Source organism: Diadema setosum, chromosome 10, assembly GCF_964275005.1.
Source record: "Diadema setosum chromosome 10, eeDiaSeto1, whole genome shotgun sequence".
NCBI lineage: Eukaryota > Metazoa > Echinodermata > Echinoidea > Diadematoida > Diadematidae > Diadema > Diadema setosum.
In genome coordinates, this window is record NC_092694.1 from 27,346,403 (window position 1) to 27,359,090 (window position 12,688).

General features: G+C 41.7%; 2 protein-coding genes across 2 annotated transcripts; one reads left to right on the forward strand and one right to left on the reverse strand.

Moving 5' to 3' along the window:
• Window positions 1-553: 553 nt before the first annotated feature.
• LOC140233904 (uncharacterized) lies at window positions 554-6,642 on the forward strand. Its single transcript, XM_072313992.1, is given in 3 exon segments — window positions 554-1,928; window positions 2,138-2,407; window positions 5,657-6,642. Coding segments are annotated over 3 exon segments (2,631 nt in total).
• Window positions 6,643-10,211: 3,569 nt separating this feature from the next.
• LOC140234149 (E3 ubiquitin-protein ligase TRIM45-like) lies at window positions 10,212-12,062 on the reverse strand. Its single transcript, XM_072314226.1, has one exon. The coding sequence runs from the start codon at window positions 12,060-12,062 to the stop codon at window positions 10,212-10,214; it is 1,851 nt and encodes a 616-aa protein (XP_072170327.1).
• Between the last annotated feature and the right edge of the window lie 626 nt (window positions 12,063-12,688).

Here is a 12,688-nt window from a genome sequence, read left to right on the forward strand (position 1 = left end):
CATGAATTTTGAATAAGGGTGATTATAATTTGTTTTGCTTATGATTGTGTAAAATATTGTTTGAAATGCAAATGAACGATAACGTAATGACATGAAATCGAATCAACATCAATAATGATAATCATCATCATCATCATCATCACCATCATCATCATAATCATATTAATAATGATAATATCAATTTCAATTTCCATTTTATTTTCGCATTTTTGATTGAAAATATAAAACATAACAAATTGATTATATTCTGTCCAGCTTGGATGTGCAGGAAAAAAAAATACAAAAATCCAACATTCAACTCCTTCCTCTTCCTCTTCCCTTCTATTTCATCTTTCCCCTTCTAACGATGTCCGAACATCCTACTTGATTCTCACGCTATTCTTTCTTACCACTCTCTGTGTTCCTTTCTCTACCGTCTCCACTAGTGCAACTTCAACCTGTCGCTTCCCTCTTCGTTTCTCCTCTTTCTAGGCTCTTCTGCCAAACAACGATCCGGTTAAGGACTACATACACATGGTGTCACCGCAAATCTTTCTTCCTCGTTTACTTCACCATGCAAACCTTCAAACAACACATAACCGAGCTCTACGGGGAGCAAACTCAACGATCTTCTCGCCCACTTCAACGGAACCTACTCAAACAATCTAAACTCTCCAATCATCTCACCTTTCTGAAAAGATGCCGAGATCACAGTATCATCCCTCCTGGTCTACAGCTGAAATCAACCATACAGACTCCACGTGCTCGACGTATTCTTCACCAAGCCGGCCTCTCCCTCACCAGAGAACGCATAGCCCATACTCGACAAGAACTTCACACAATCGATCAACAAATCAACACCTCACAAACACACCTGTCACAAACACTACATCCTGCTGACCTCCAGAAGATACAGACCTTCAACTCTCACACAGCAAGGACCACATTTCTCCGCACCAGAGACAAGCAGATACGGAAGTTCAACACATTACATAACAGCCATACCCGTACATACACACGAGACAAGCCGCCCGCCGCCCGTAACACCGTTGTCAATTTAAGCCAGAACAACCTCACACAAGCCGAACACAACGTGTTATCCCTTGGGCTTAACTTCGCAACACCACCCAAGAAGATTCCTTTCACAGAAATCATACAACAAACGGAACCCAAGCTCAGATACCTGAACAAAGCCGCAGCTGACAACATTCGACTCCATGTTATTCAAGCTCTCTCCACAGCCAAGCCACAGCAGCCCAACCTCAACAAAGAAGAACGAACAGCGGTGAAGACTCTACAAAGCAACGCATCCATCCATATCATTCAAGCAGACAAAGGCAACGCCACGGTCGTCATGGACAAAACACAATACGAACAAAAGATACAAGACATCCTCCACACCCCCACATACACCGAACTGAAACGTGACCCGACTCCTGCCACCGAGAGGAAACTCAACGCCAAGCTCCTCGAACTTCATCGATCTAATGCCCTTCCTCAACAGCTTTATTTCAGACTCCGTGCCTCTTCCAGCAGATGTCCCATCCTCTTCGGGCAACCCAAAATTCACAAGCCATCAGTGCCTCTCCGCCCCATCATTTCTACACGAGGTTCCCCCTGCCACGAAACAGACAAACACCTGTCAGACATTCTACAGCCACTCGTTGGCAACACAGAACACCACATTAACAATTCCAAACACTTCTTTGACATTCTCTCTCAAACCACTATCAACCCTACAGACACCCTCGTCAGCTGTGATGTAGAATCACTCTTCACCAGCGTTCCTGTCAACGAAGCCTGTGACATCATCAAACAACGTCTCACCGATGACCCGTCTCTTTCTTCCAGAACACAACTCACACCACAACAGATACACGACCTCCTCCTCACATGTCTCAATTCTACCTCCTTCCGATGGAGGGACACACACTACAAACAGCAACAAGGCGCAGCCATGGGCTCCCCCTCTCACCGATCATTGCCAACATTTACATGGAACATTTCGAAAGCCACGCACTAGCCACGTCAGAGCACAAACCTTCACTCTGGCTCCGGTATGTCGATGACATCTTCACCATCTGGCCACACCAAGTAGATCAACTGGACGACTTCCTCACACACCTCAACTAACAACATTCCAACATCTCATTCACAGTGGAAACGGAACACAGTCATTCTCTCCCCTTCCTCGATGTTCTCGTCACAAAGACCAACGCTGGCATTCTCTCTCACCACGTCTACCGCAAACCCACTCACACTGACAGATATCTTCACTACCGCTCCTTCCATCATCCAGCAGTCCGCCAGTCAGTACCGAACGCTCTCGTCCGACGTGCTCATCAAATCAGCGACAAAGAACATCTTTGACAAGAACTCGAGCATATCACAGACACACTCACCACACTGCCCCCCAAGGAAAAACGCAGTATCTAACATTTTTGGCGATTTTCACTTTTTTGCATAAATATAGTCAGTGGGCAATCCTTCTTCATATGACATATTCAGATTTTTGAAAAAATGTTTAGAAAGCCACTTTTCCGTAACTGCCAAACGCAGTATCTACACTTAACTTGCACTTTCCCCAAGGAAAAACGCAGTATCTACATGATGAATATTTCCCCAAGGAAAAACGCAGTATCTACAAAGCTAGTCTTAATTACCAGACACTGTTATTTATATATGTGAATACTTTGCCGGTTATTCTGTAATTTTAACGTAAATTACTTTCTTTAGATATACTTACTCAATAATAAGACATAATGTTCAAAATATCTAACCGAAACAATACTGATTAGTAAATATTTTGATGAGATCGTGATCCTAATATAAAACACAGTGTGTGATTAAGACTAACCGAGTGCACATTAAACAATACAACACAACACAACACTGACAACTTGCAGCTAGCTGCACTGTAACTATACACAGCCCAGTCGCCGCTGTACATACGTAGCGCGACAGGGCTGTACCAACGAAGCTCCAAACACGAAGAGGGTCCAACGATAGCATGCGATCGGATTGAATTTTGATACTTTAGATCATTTTTTTGTCACTTCAAACTCATCTGACGAACAAAATGATAATGAGACTTCATATCTATGCTATGAATATTGAAATTTAGATTTGATAACTTACCTAAAATGATGGTTATATGCAGCATGTGTGAACGGTTCACGAACGGTACATCGTCTTTCACGCCAGGCCATTTCCAATATCCGGGAGGTCACATGATCTGAATGCCCTTTCAAAAGGTCGCGCTGTCGACTGTGCTGCTACACCAACACTCAAGCAGCGCATCGCACGCATGCAAAAGATTTCCGCAGAGATCAAGGCGCCATTTTGAATTCTGCAACGATGAACCCTGACGGTGTTAGGGAATCCGCCAGAAAGTATCATTTTTTGGTTCCACGGACTTATCACGAGGGCTCTCAATGGACTTACGAACCTTCTGTAATACAAGCATGCACTTAAGGTGAGTAACGTTTGGTAACGTGTACATTGTTTATAAAGAACGTATAAATTTTCATAAGTTTTGTAGTTGTGTTGTGGTTCCCCACTTTGTAGGTGCCCGCTCGTTGGTCAGACGCTGTATTCGCGTAGCGTATTAACAGCGTCTGGTCGGGCTAGCTGCACTGATGCTGTGCAGCAGTACAGTCAGCACAGGGCCCGGCTAGTCAGCATACAGTGGGAGTGTGTACTTGGAATAAAACAAAATGTTGTCGTGGGGAAAATTACTCGTGAGCCTATAGCCCTCAAGAAAAAATTATCTGCAGATAATGAGTAAGTTATTCAAAACTATTTCAATATTGAGAGAATAAAGCTGATTGTTTGTCACACGAAGCGAAGTAAACACAAATGCATGTTTGTCACACGAAGCGAGGTAAACACAAATGCATACATTTGTGTTTACTTCGCTTCGTGTGATAAACGATCAGCTTTATTCTTTCATATTCTACCTCAATGATGAACATTATCCGTACTATTTCAATATTAACTTGTTGTGAAGTAACTTTGTTATGCCTAGACCCTTGTCAAAATTCCTCAGGCTCCGAATCCGAAAGTTTCGTCGAAAAGCAATAGATCTATTTGTGTTGTATCGGATAAACGTCAGGTTATGTAACATGTTACACCCTCCCTTAGATCTAAGTCTAAGTAGGCCTAGGCCTATTTTAGACTTGTCTAGACAGTAACGTTTGAGTCTTGCGTCTCTTTTCTAATGTTAGACTTAACGTTAATCAGAACTTTCAGGGTCCGTATTCCGAAAGCCTAAAGAAAGATCTAGTGTAGGACTTGAATAGGCCTACTCTAGGGCAGGCCTGTGCTGTAGTAAGAAGTCTAAAACTTAACCACTTTTTAGAATCCTAGACCTAAGTCTAGTGAAGTGTCAATGTTCAATTATCTACTCCATACCATACTGTCTTAAAATTACATAGTTGACAATAGATTAGGGTCCATGTGAAAAATAGGTACCCACGGTAAATGGACAAAATAGAGACAGTTAAGAATAAGTTGTATTTTAATTCTTATGGGATCTAGACAGTGTCTAGACCCTAGTGAGACTGGGTTGCGTAAAATGCATGCATGATCCCATGCTGCATGCTACATAACTTACAACTAAAAAAAAGTTACATTACAAATTTACATGACGTTAAACTTAGGTTCAATCCAGAAGGAATAGGCCTAGAGAGCGGATGTCACTTCATTCTAGACCGGTTCTAGATGTATTTTTTTTTTCTAATCAAAGAGTCCTGGCTCGTGTAGGGCTTAAACCTTCTGCAGTTCTAACGTTAGGCTATTTTTGTTTTTTCTGTGAGCATCGTGCATGTATAGCCTGAGGCAGTAGACTCGTGTAGCCTGCTACGTAGCCAGCCTAGAATAAACGATATAAAAACTAGACCTAGTCTAGATCGATCTAGGTTCAGACATCCGATTTAGATTTATTTTGGTCTAGACAGACTGTAACCTAGACTGTACAGATCTAGATCTAGTATTCTAGATGCTAGTTAGCGGCTAGGCCATGTAGCATCACATTACAGCCCTGGCAAGCTTCATATTAAACACGTATCGACGTAACGTTAGGCCTACAGCAAGATCGGTCTGGGATACACTTTTAAGCAAAACGTTCCAAGAACGATCTGTTATTTAATAATCTTATGAAGCCTGTTCTGTAATTAGGGCATAAATGGGGGGGGGGGGGGGGGGGTGGAGGATGCATCCCTCAGGGCCCCAGGAACAATGATGTATACATGCATACATAATTATGGCAGAAGATTAATCCTAGTCATTCCGCTGTAGATACTGCGTTTTTCCTTGGGGAAATTCGTTCCATTGTAGATACTGCGTTTTTCCTTGGGGAAATCAGTCAATTGCGTGGGGTTTCCCCAAAGTATCTACATTTTCATCAATAACTGAAAAACAAAACAAAAACACAAAATGATATTTTCCAGGAAAATTGGTAGCTAGATAGACTAAAATTCCACAATGAAGGAATTTTTCAAAAGAGCATATTTTCCAGGGGCTTTGGCAAAAATATAAAATGGTGAATATCTCGGTTGTTTAGAAATGGAGCTGGATGTAGATACTGCGTTTTTCCTTGGGGGGGGGGGGGGCACTATCAACCAATACCCCAAGCACAAAATCAACACTCAGGCACCTTCTCTTCCCAACCAAGCAGCCAAGGAACAGCCCATCACAACTGTAAATCTTCCCTACCTCGGCGCCACCTCGCACAAACTACAACGCATCTTCAAGTCCGCCAACATCCAGGTCCGTCATACATCTTCCAACAAAATTCAAAATTCATTGCACTCACACAAAGACAAGCACCCCAAACACAAACAACCAGGTGTCTACCGTATCCCATGCGAATGCGGCAAAGTCTACATAGGTGAAACAGGGAGATCGCTAGAGACCAGACTGAAAGAACACAAAACATGCTACAGACGTTCAGAATGGGAAAAGTCAGCCATCGTGAAACACGCTCAACAGTCGGAACATCGCATCAACTGGGAAGACAGCAAACTCATCACATCCATCAAAAACTGGAACACACGACGCATCAGAGAAGCCATAGAAGTTCACACACATGACACTGTTACACAGGATACTGGACTCCACATCAACAACATCTGGCTCCCTCTCATCAACAGACCATCGAACAGCAACAATGACAACAACAACAACACATTCTCTCCACAGCACATCCCCCCTCTACTTCTTCCTCTCATATCTCTTCCCCCACCTCTTCACAACAGCGCCTACGACGTCAACCGCGCCTCCCACTCACGACCACATCTATCGCTGGTTCCAGAAGACGCCCTCACCGACACAAGTCATCCACAGCACCGGCGTCCACCCCAACTACTAACCCGGACTCCAATCTCCGGCCACGACCTACTAACAGCCAAGTTAGCTCTCACAGATATACTCCGCCATCAACACACTCCGAAAACCATAGAACGCATCAACGACCGCAACACTCCACCAACAGCCGACGCTCAGCTCGCCTGCGAGCCCGCCTCAACCGACCACTTCCATCTAGGTCCGCATTCTCCATATATAGCCCGCCTCTTCTCAGATCACGTTTCACTTCTGACGAAGGACAGTCAACCTGCCCGAAACGTCAAGTTCATCGGTTCTCCTAGTTATTCTTATAACTAGACTTATTGCTCTACTTTCACTACCACCTTTACTCATTGTTTCATTTCTCTTTCCTCTCTCTCTCTCTTACACTTTTGTCTGTTTCATACACTACTTATCTTTTCTTCTTTTTTTTTCTTTTCTGTTCTCTTCTCACTTTTCTTCTTTTTCTTTTATTTCTTCCTTCCATACAACCCAACGGTCCTTTTCAGGACCACTAGTATTAATTTACACATTTCTCCACAGGTTATTTCTCTTGTCTTCTCTCCTCAGGTCTACACTTTAACCTCATTTTGATTTCTTATTTATGCATTTCTCCCACAGGAACCTTTTCAGGATTTAACTGTCATCAATTTTCCTCTCCAATTTTTTTCCCCTTCTCCCCAGCAGCATTTCATTCTAGGATCCATACTAGCTCCCTCTAATTTACGTCTTGAATTTCAAATTGTTCTTTTCTACTTCTTTTCTTGCCCCCCCCCCCCCCGCCTCTCTCTCTCTCTCTCTCTCTCTCTCCCTTCTCTCAACATATTCTCACCTCCTTTACTTACCCTTCCTTCGAGGGATTATTCGTCCTTTCTCCATTGATTCCGCATTCCATAGCCACACTTTTCGCCGACTTCGTTTTTCTTCTCTTGGTTTCATGAATCTTTACTGCTCTCCCCTATCTCCATGATTCTCCAACATTCAACTCCTTCCTCTTCCTCTTCCCTTCTATTTCATCTTTCCCCTTCTAACGATGTCCGAACATCCTACTTCCTTACCACTCTCTGTGTTCCTTTCTCTACTGTCTCCACTAGTGCAACTTCAACCTCTAGCCCATTACTGTCTCCCACTCTTCACTTTTTGCCCTCCTCACAACCTCCATATGTCGCTTCCCTCTTCGTTTCTCCTCTTTCTAGGTTCTTCTGCCAAACAACGATCCGGTTACGGACTACATACACATGGTGTCACCGCAAATCTTTCTTCCTCAAAAATGCAAATGTAGCACATAGCGATCGATGTGTCAATTTCAGTCAAAGTAAAATAATGCATAGAGAAATACGATGGAGCATCCTAAAAAGCAAAGCTTGTTGAGTGTAGGTCCCAACAAAAGCTCGAATGGGAAGAACAGGATGAGGAGCAAGGATACAACAGACCAAGTTATGTCCAAAAATAGACCATTAATGCTCGGGCTTACAGAAAATTCGTAATGATAATGATGATAACAATACCATTTAAACCCATCGTGTTTAGCATGCATTACATAATATCAGTAATTATTTTCTTCCCCTGGGAGAAGGGGAAGGGGACTTTATAGTCAACGAGATGTAAACGCTGGTAAACTCTCGTGAATCACAATGTACGTATCAAGAAATGCAAAATGACACTCAGGCGATTGCGAACATTAATTGATTGGTTGTTTGCTTGATTTGGATTTATTTCCACTATGTGTTCGCAAAGAAAATAGAAGATAAATAAATGACAACGATTATCTCTTTAGACCAAAAATAAACTACTATTTTTGTCTTTTCATAGATAATCTAAACGTACAATACTCTAATAAGGTATACTTTTGCACAAAATGGTAAAAGGAAATAGTCGTAAGAACAAAAGTGTGTGTGTGTGGAGGGGGTTAGGACTATATTAAAAGCACAGCCTGTATTACTTAGTTCACTGAAAATTAGGCACATGATAAAGTATGTAATGTAATTGTTAAAAATAAACAGACAACAAATAAAGCTGAAATACCGTTTATGAGAAAGAGATAGGGAAAGAGACTAAGAAATAGACGAACTAGCATATTATGTCTGAATATGAATAATAAAACTATGTCTGCACACTCGATAGGTCAGACCCATCAGCAAAAGTTGAGCGAATTGATTTTACAAGTCATTGCACCATTAAGCTATTTGGATTTGTGATGTAAGTAATCCTATATCACGCTATGATACAAAAGATTATGATGTTTTCAACATACACACATACTTACACAATATCAAGAAAACAAGCGTTATCGCCTTCATAAGAATGTATGTGCATTGAGTGGTTTGACAAGCAGGAAGAAAGAGGCAGTTCTTTGACATAGAGTGCCAAGCCAGTCGTTAACTTAGAAATGCAGAAAAGGCGTGATTGAAAGACACACATCCGAAACATGCAAATTAAGACATCTCACATGACGATTAAAACGTGCATTTTATTTCTAGCACGATTCACTGTACCGTTCAGTGTTTTCCAGTGATAGAAGATGTCTCTGGCTTCCCCTTCCCTTCTAAATTTGACTGTGTAAAATAACATTCAATGCAAAAGTCCACCAAGCGATAATCATTACTGTCGCATGTAAGAAATGCAAGTTGTGAGTAAAATAACTCACAGACTTAACGTACTATGTTTAATTCCCGTGCGACCTGTAACAGTGGTTATTATTCACGCAGCAGTCAACGAAAAATTATTTGACAAAATACATTCCTCTCATTCTAATCAAACCCAAACAACTTTACAATGAAAATGTGCTTCATAATTTTAGAGATATTTCATTGCTTTTTCAAAGAGTTATTGTTAAGTGATTTTATCAAATGAATTCCTCATTTGTTGCTTTGTTATTTTGTAGGAACATTCAGGAAGGTGTAATCACAGACACTCCATTAGTAGTGGAGGGTAGATCTTTACTCCCCTTAGAAGCAAAAACAAAAGCAGGAGCAAGTACCCAACGTGTAAACATCCTGAAAACGGCATTAGTATCAATAGAATAAAGTAATGACACTCTTTGAGATATACAATTGTCCTCAGAAATCTAAAAATATTCATACACAACACGCATCGCAAAAAGGGAGCCCATATAAAGTTATGCACACTACTGTGATATACTTGCATGCAAGTCCGTGCAACTATCCGAAAACAATTCACATGTATCGTATTTCCCTAGAGGGGATATAAGGATATCCCATAGTTAAGAAAAAAGAGCAGCAATGCAGCCATTCGCTTAATGTAGGTCTTTGTCGAATCCGAAATTAAAGAAATTGTATAGTTTTGGTGGAGACCTAAGTTGAGGTTTCTACCATTTTTTGGTGAGATAATGAGAAATCTTTTACAAAATATGAAAGAACATGTAATTCCAAGAGGAATTCAATGTTTATTTGATGAAAATTGGTTTTGAAATGGCCAAGATATCCAAAACAGAGTGATCCTTATAAAGGGTGAGATCCACCTTTTGATATACAATCAATTTGTTTTACTCTGTTTTTGGATGTCTCAGCCATTCCAATTTCATCAAACAAACCTTGATTTCCACTAAAAATGGTATGCTCTGTGCTATTTCATAAGTGGTTTCTTGGTGTCAAACAAAATGTTAAAAGCTCAATTCTCATCTCCACCAATACTAAACCATCCATTTAAAATCAATTACTAGTAGTTATTAATGATTAAAAAAATACAGTCAATAAAGACACTGGTCTCCTCTTTAAAATTATGCATGACACGATTTCTCATGGTAGCTTTTCGTTGGCCAACAAAGAAAAACTGGTTTGAGAGCAGCTATTGTTTCGATCGCGTTCATGTGGAAAATTATCTGGGCGATTTTGGATTTTCCAGTTTGGTCTGATTTGGATCACTCCTTATACGGCATGAAATATATAGAGTCTCTCTGAAGTGCAGAGAGCTATCTCGCCACTCGTAAACTCTTGCAGATAGTACCAATTTCTTTTCGGTTGACATATTTTGAAATCACTGATGAAATTATTGACGTGCTCGAAGTCACTCGTGTATTGATCAATACTGACAAGGCCTTCGTCGTCCTTTACCCAAGCTACGATGACCAAATCATCTCGACAAACAGCTGGAAAGGCAAAGGCGGCCTCCTTCTCCAAGTCATTCGCCTTCTTTCCCTCACCATCAAGCCTGATCACATGTCTCTTATCTTTAAGTATCAGGTTTTCTGTGGATTGAAAAGAGAACAATTGCCAAGGTGTATATCCATCACACATTATTTTTCTGACTGCCGCACCACCATGTGGGGAAAATACCTCAATAGTCCCGTGGTCCACGTAACCTACGTAGATATTATCACATCCATCAACCGTTAGACAACCAATCCATCCTTCAGCGTTACTCATCGTCTTGAATTCAACATCGAGCTTCTCCCACTGTGGGGTGTACAGTGACACCTTGTTGTCTGCATCATACGCAACACTTCGACAATCGGACAAAAATCGAATGTCAAGGATATTAGCATCGTTCAGCACCGTCTGCTGTAACTCGCCATCAGGAGAGTAGAGTTGGATTCCGCCTCCCCACAGTCCCACCGCCATCTCACCGCTTGGTACGCGAGTGACGCATTTTATACAACAATCGCGAGGGAGTTCTACATCTGCTTTGAGATTCAAAGTATCCCTATATCCTTCTACCTCACCAAGACTGAGTTCGTGTGCTCCTTCGTATTTACGAAATGTGATTTTTCGGGCTCGTTCCACGACACCTCTCGGTGCCTGTTCGTCAGGGTTGTTTCGTCCCAGGATACGCTGAAGCCTCTTGCACAGAGTGTCATGGGCAATCAAGGCGTCTTTCTCTAGCGATACTTTCATACCATTGGTTACCAGTTTTTCCGCAGCGCTCATCTGGCTGATTGCTCGGCGATTCTCTTCTATCATGTCAAGCAGCTCTTTCTGAAGTTTTTCGGACAGTTCTTTCAATTTACATTTCAGCGCCTCTCTTCTTTCTGACAAGAAATTGATGTATTCGTTGTATGTATTGTCGATATCTTCGTTGACCTTTGTCATTACAGACGCTATTTCCTTGCGTTGTGTTTCTATGAACTCAATGTGCTTTTCCCCGGCTACTTTCTTTGACTCTGCTCTTTTCTCTAAGTCCTTGATATTTTCCATCAATGTTTCCTCATGTTTGGAGGCTTCTACCACTTTATGTCCCCCTTGTGAGTGCTCCAACATCCCGCATCTGAAGCAGACGAATTCCCGACATGCGCGACAGAAACATTCGTCGTCCTCGTTGGGGTGTTTTTTACACTTTCGTCGCCTCTTATATTGAACTTTCCCAGAAACCACCTCACTCATGGCCACAACTGAGTGCTTGGAGAACCTTTTCCAGCTGGAATGGTCTTTCTCGCAGGATTTGCACATATTTTCCCCGCAGTCCTGACAATAGGACATGGCTGGCGGGTTTACCTTCGCGTCACAAACTGAGCATGTTGGAATTTTAGTTTTCACTTCTTCCACCACAGAACTCGGCGTGACTATTGTCTGTAACTTATCCACATCTCCATTGGTTACAGAAGTTCCTTTCGTGCACACAGGACATGACACAGCACTTTGGTTGGTCTGGGTTTGAAAGATGCATTTCAGGCAGTCTTTGCAGAAGGTGTGAGAGCATGTCAGTGATTTTAGTTGGTTGGAATTTGTTAGACAGATAGAACACTCCGGTTTCTGGCTGCTGAATTGATGATTCATTGACATGGTGTGTATCTGCATATCAGGCACAGAAACATAGAACAGGATTAATATGACAGCACATGTAGTAGGCTTTACACGCATACATTTGTCATGCACACAGTCACGCTAACACATACACGCAAACTAACTCTTTTTTTCAGTGAATACATTAAAGTAAGGCTAAGTTCAACATAAGCGTATGAATGATTTTTTCCTTCTGCTTACAAAGTCTGCTTCACTTCCGGGTTGACTGTTGCTGATTTACGTCTGACTCCGACGTTCATATCGCTGAAGGAGATCACAATTTGTTCGTGAAGCCTCCACAATGCTGCGAACGGAAATGAGATTAAATGTAAAAAAATTCTATTAACAAACGGGGTACCAAAAACTAGTCAAGCAAGACACGAAGTGCATTACGAACCACTCACTACTGTCATACAGCTAGCTAGCGAAGGAAGGACCACTGTGACCTTTTAACAGTGACCTGTCGTACATTTATAGTAGTGGGTTTTCCCCGCCTGTTGAGAACGCACATTCTATAAACGTTGGCTAATTCGTGATGTGGGATTTTCGTACTTTTCGAGCCCTACCTTAACTAACACGAAAGAAAAAAGAAAGTTATCCATTTCTTTACAAGAATTAAAAACAAA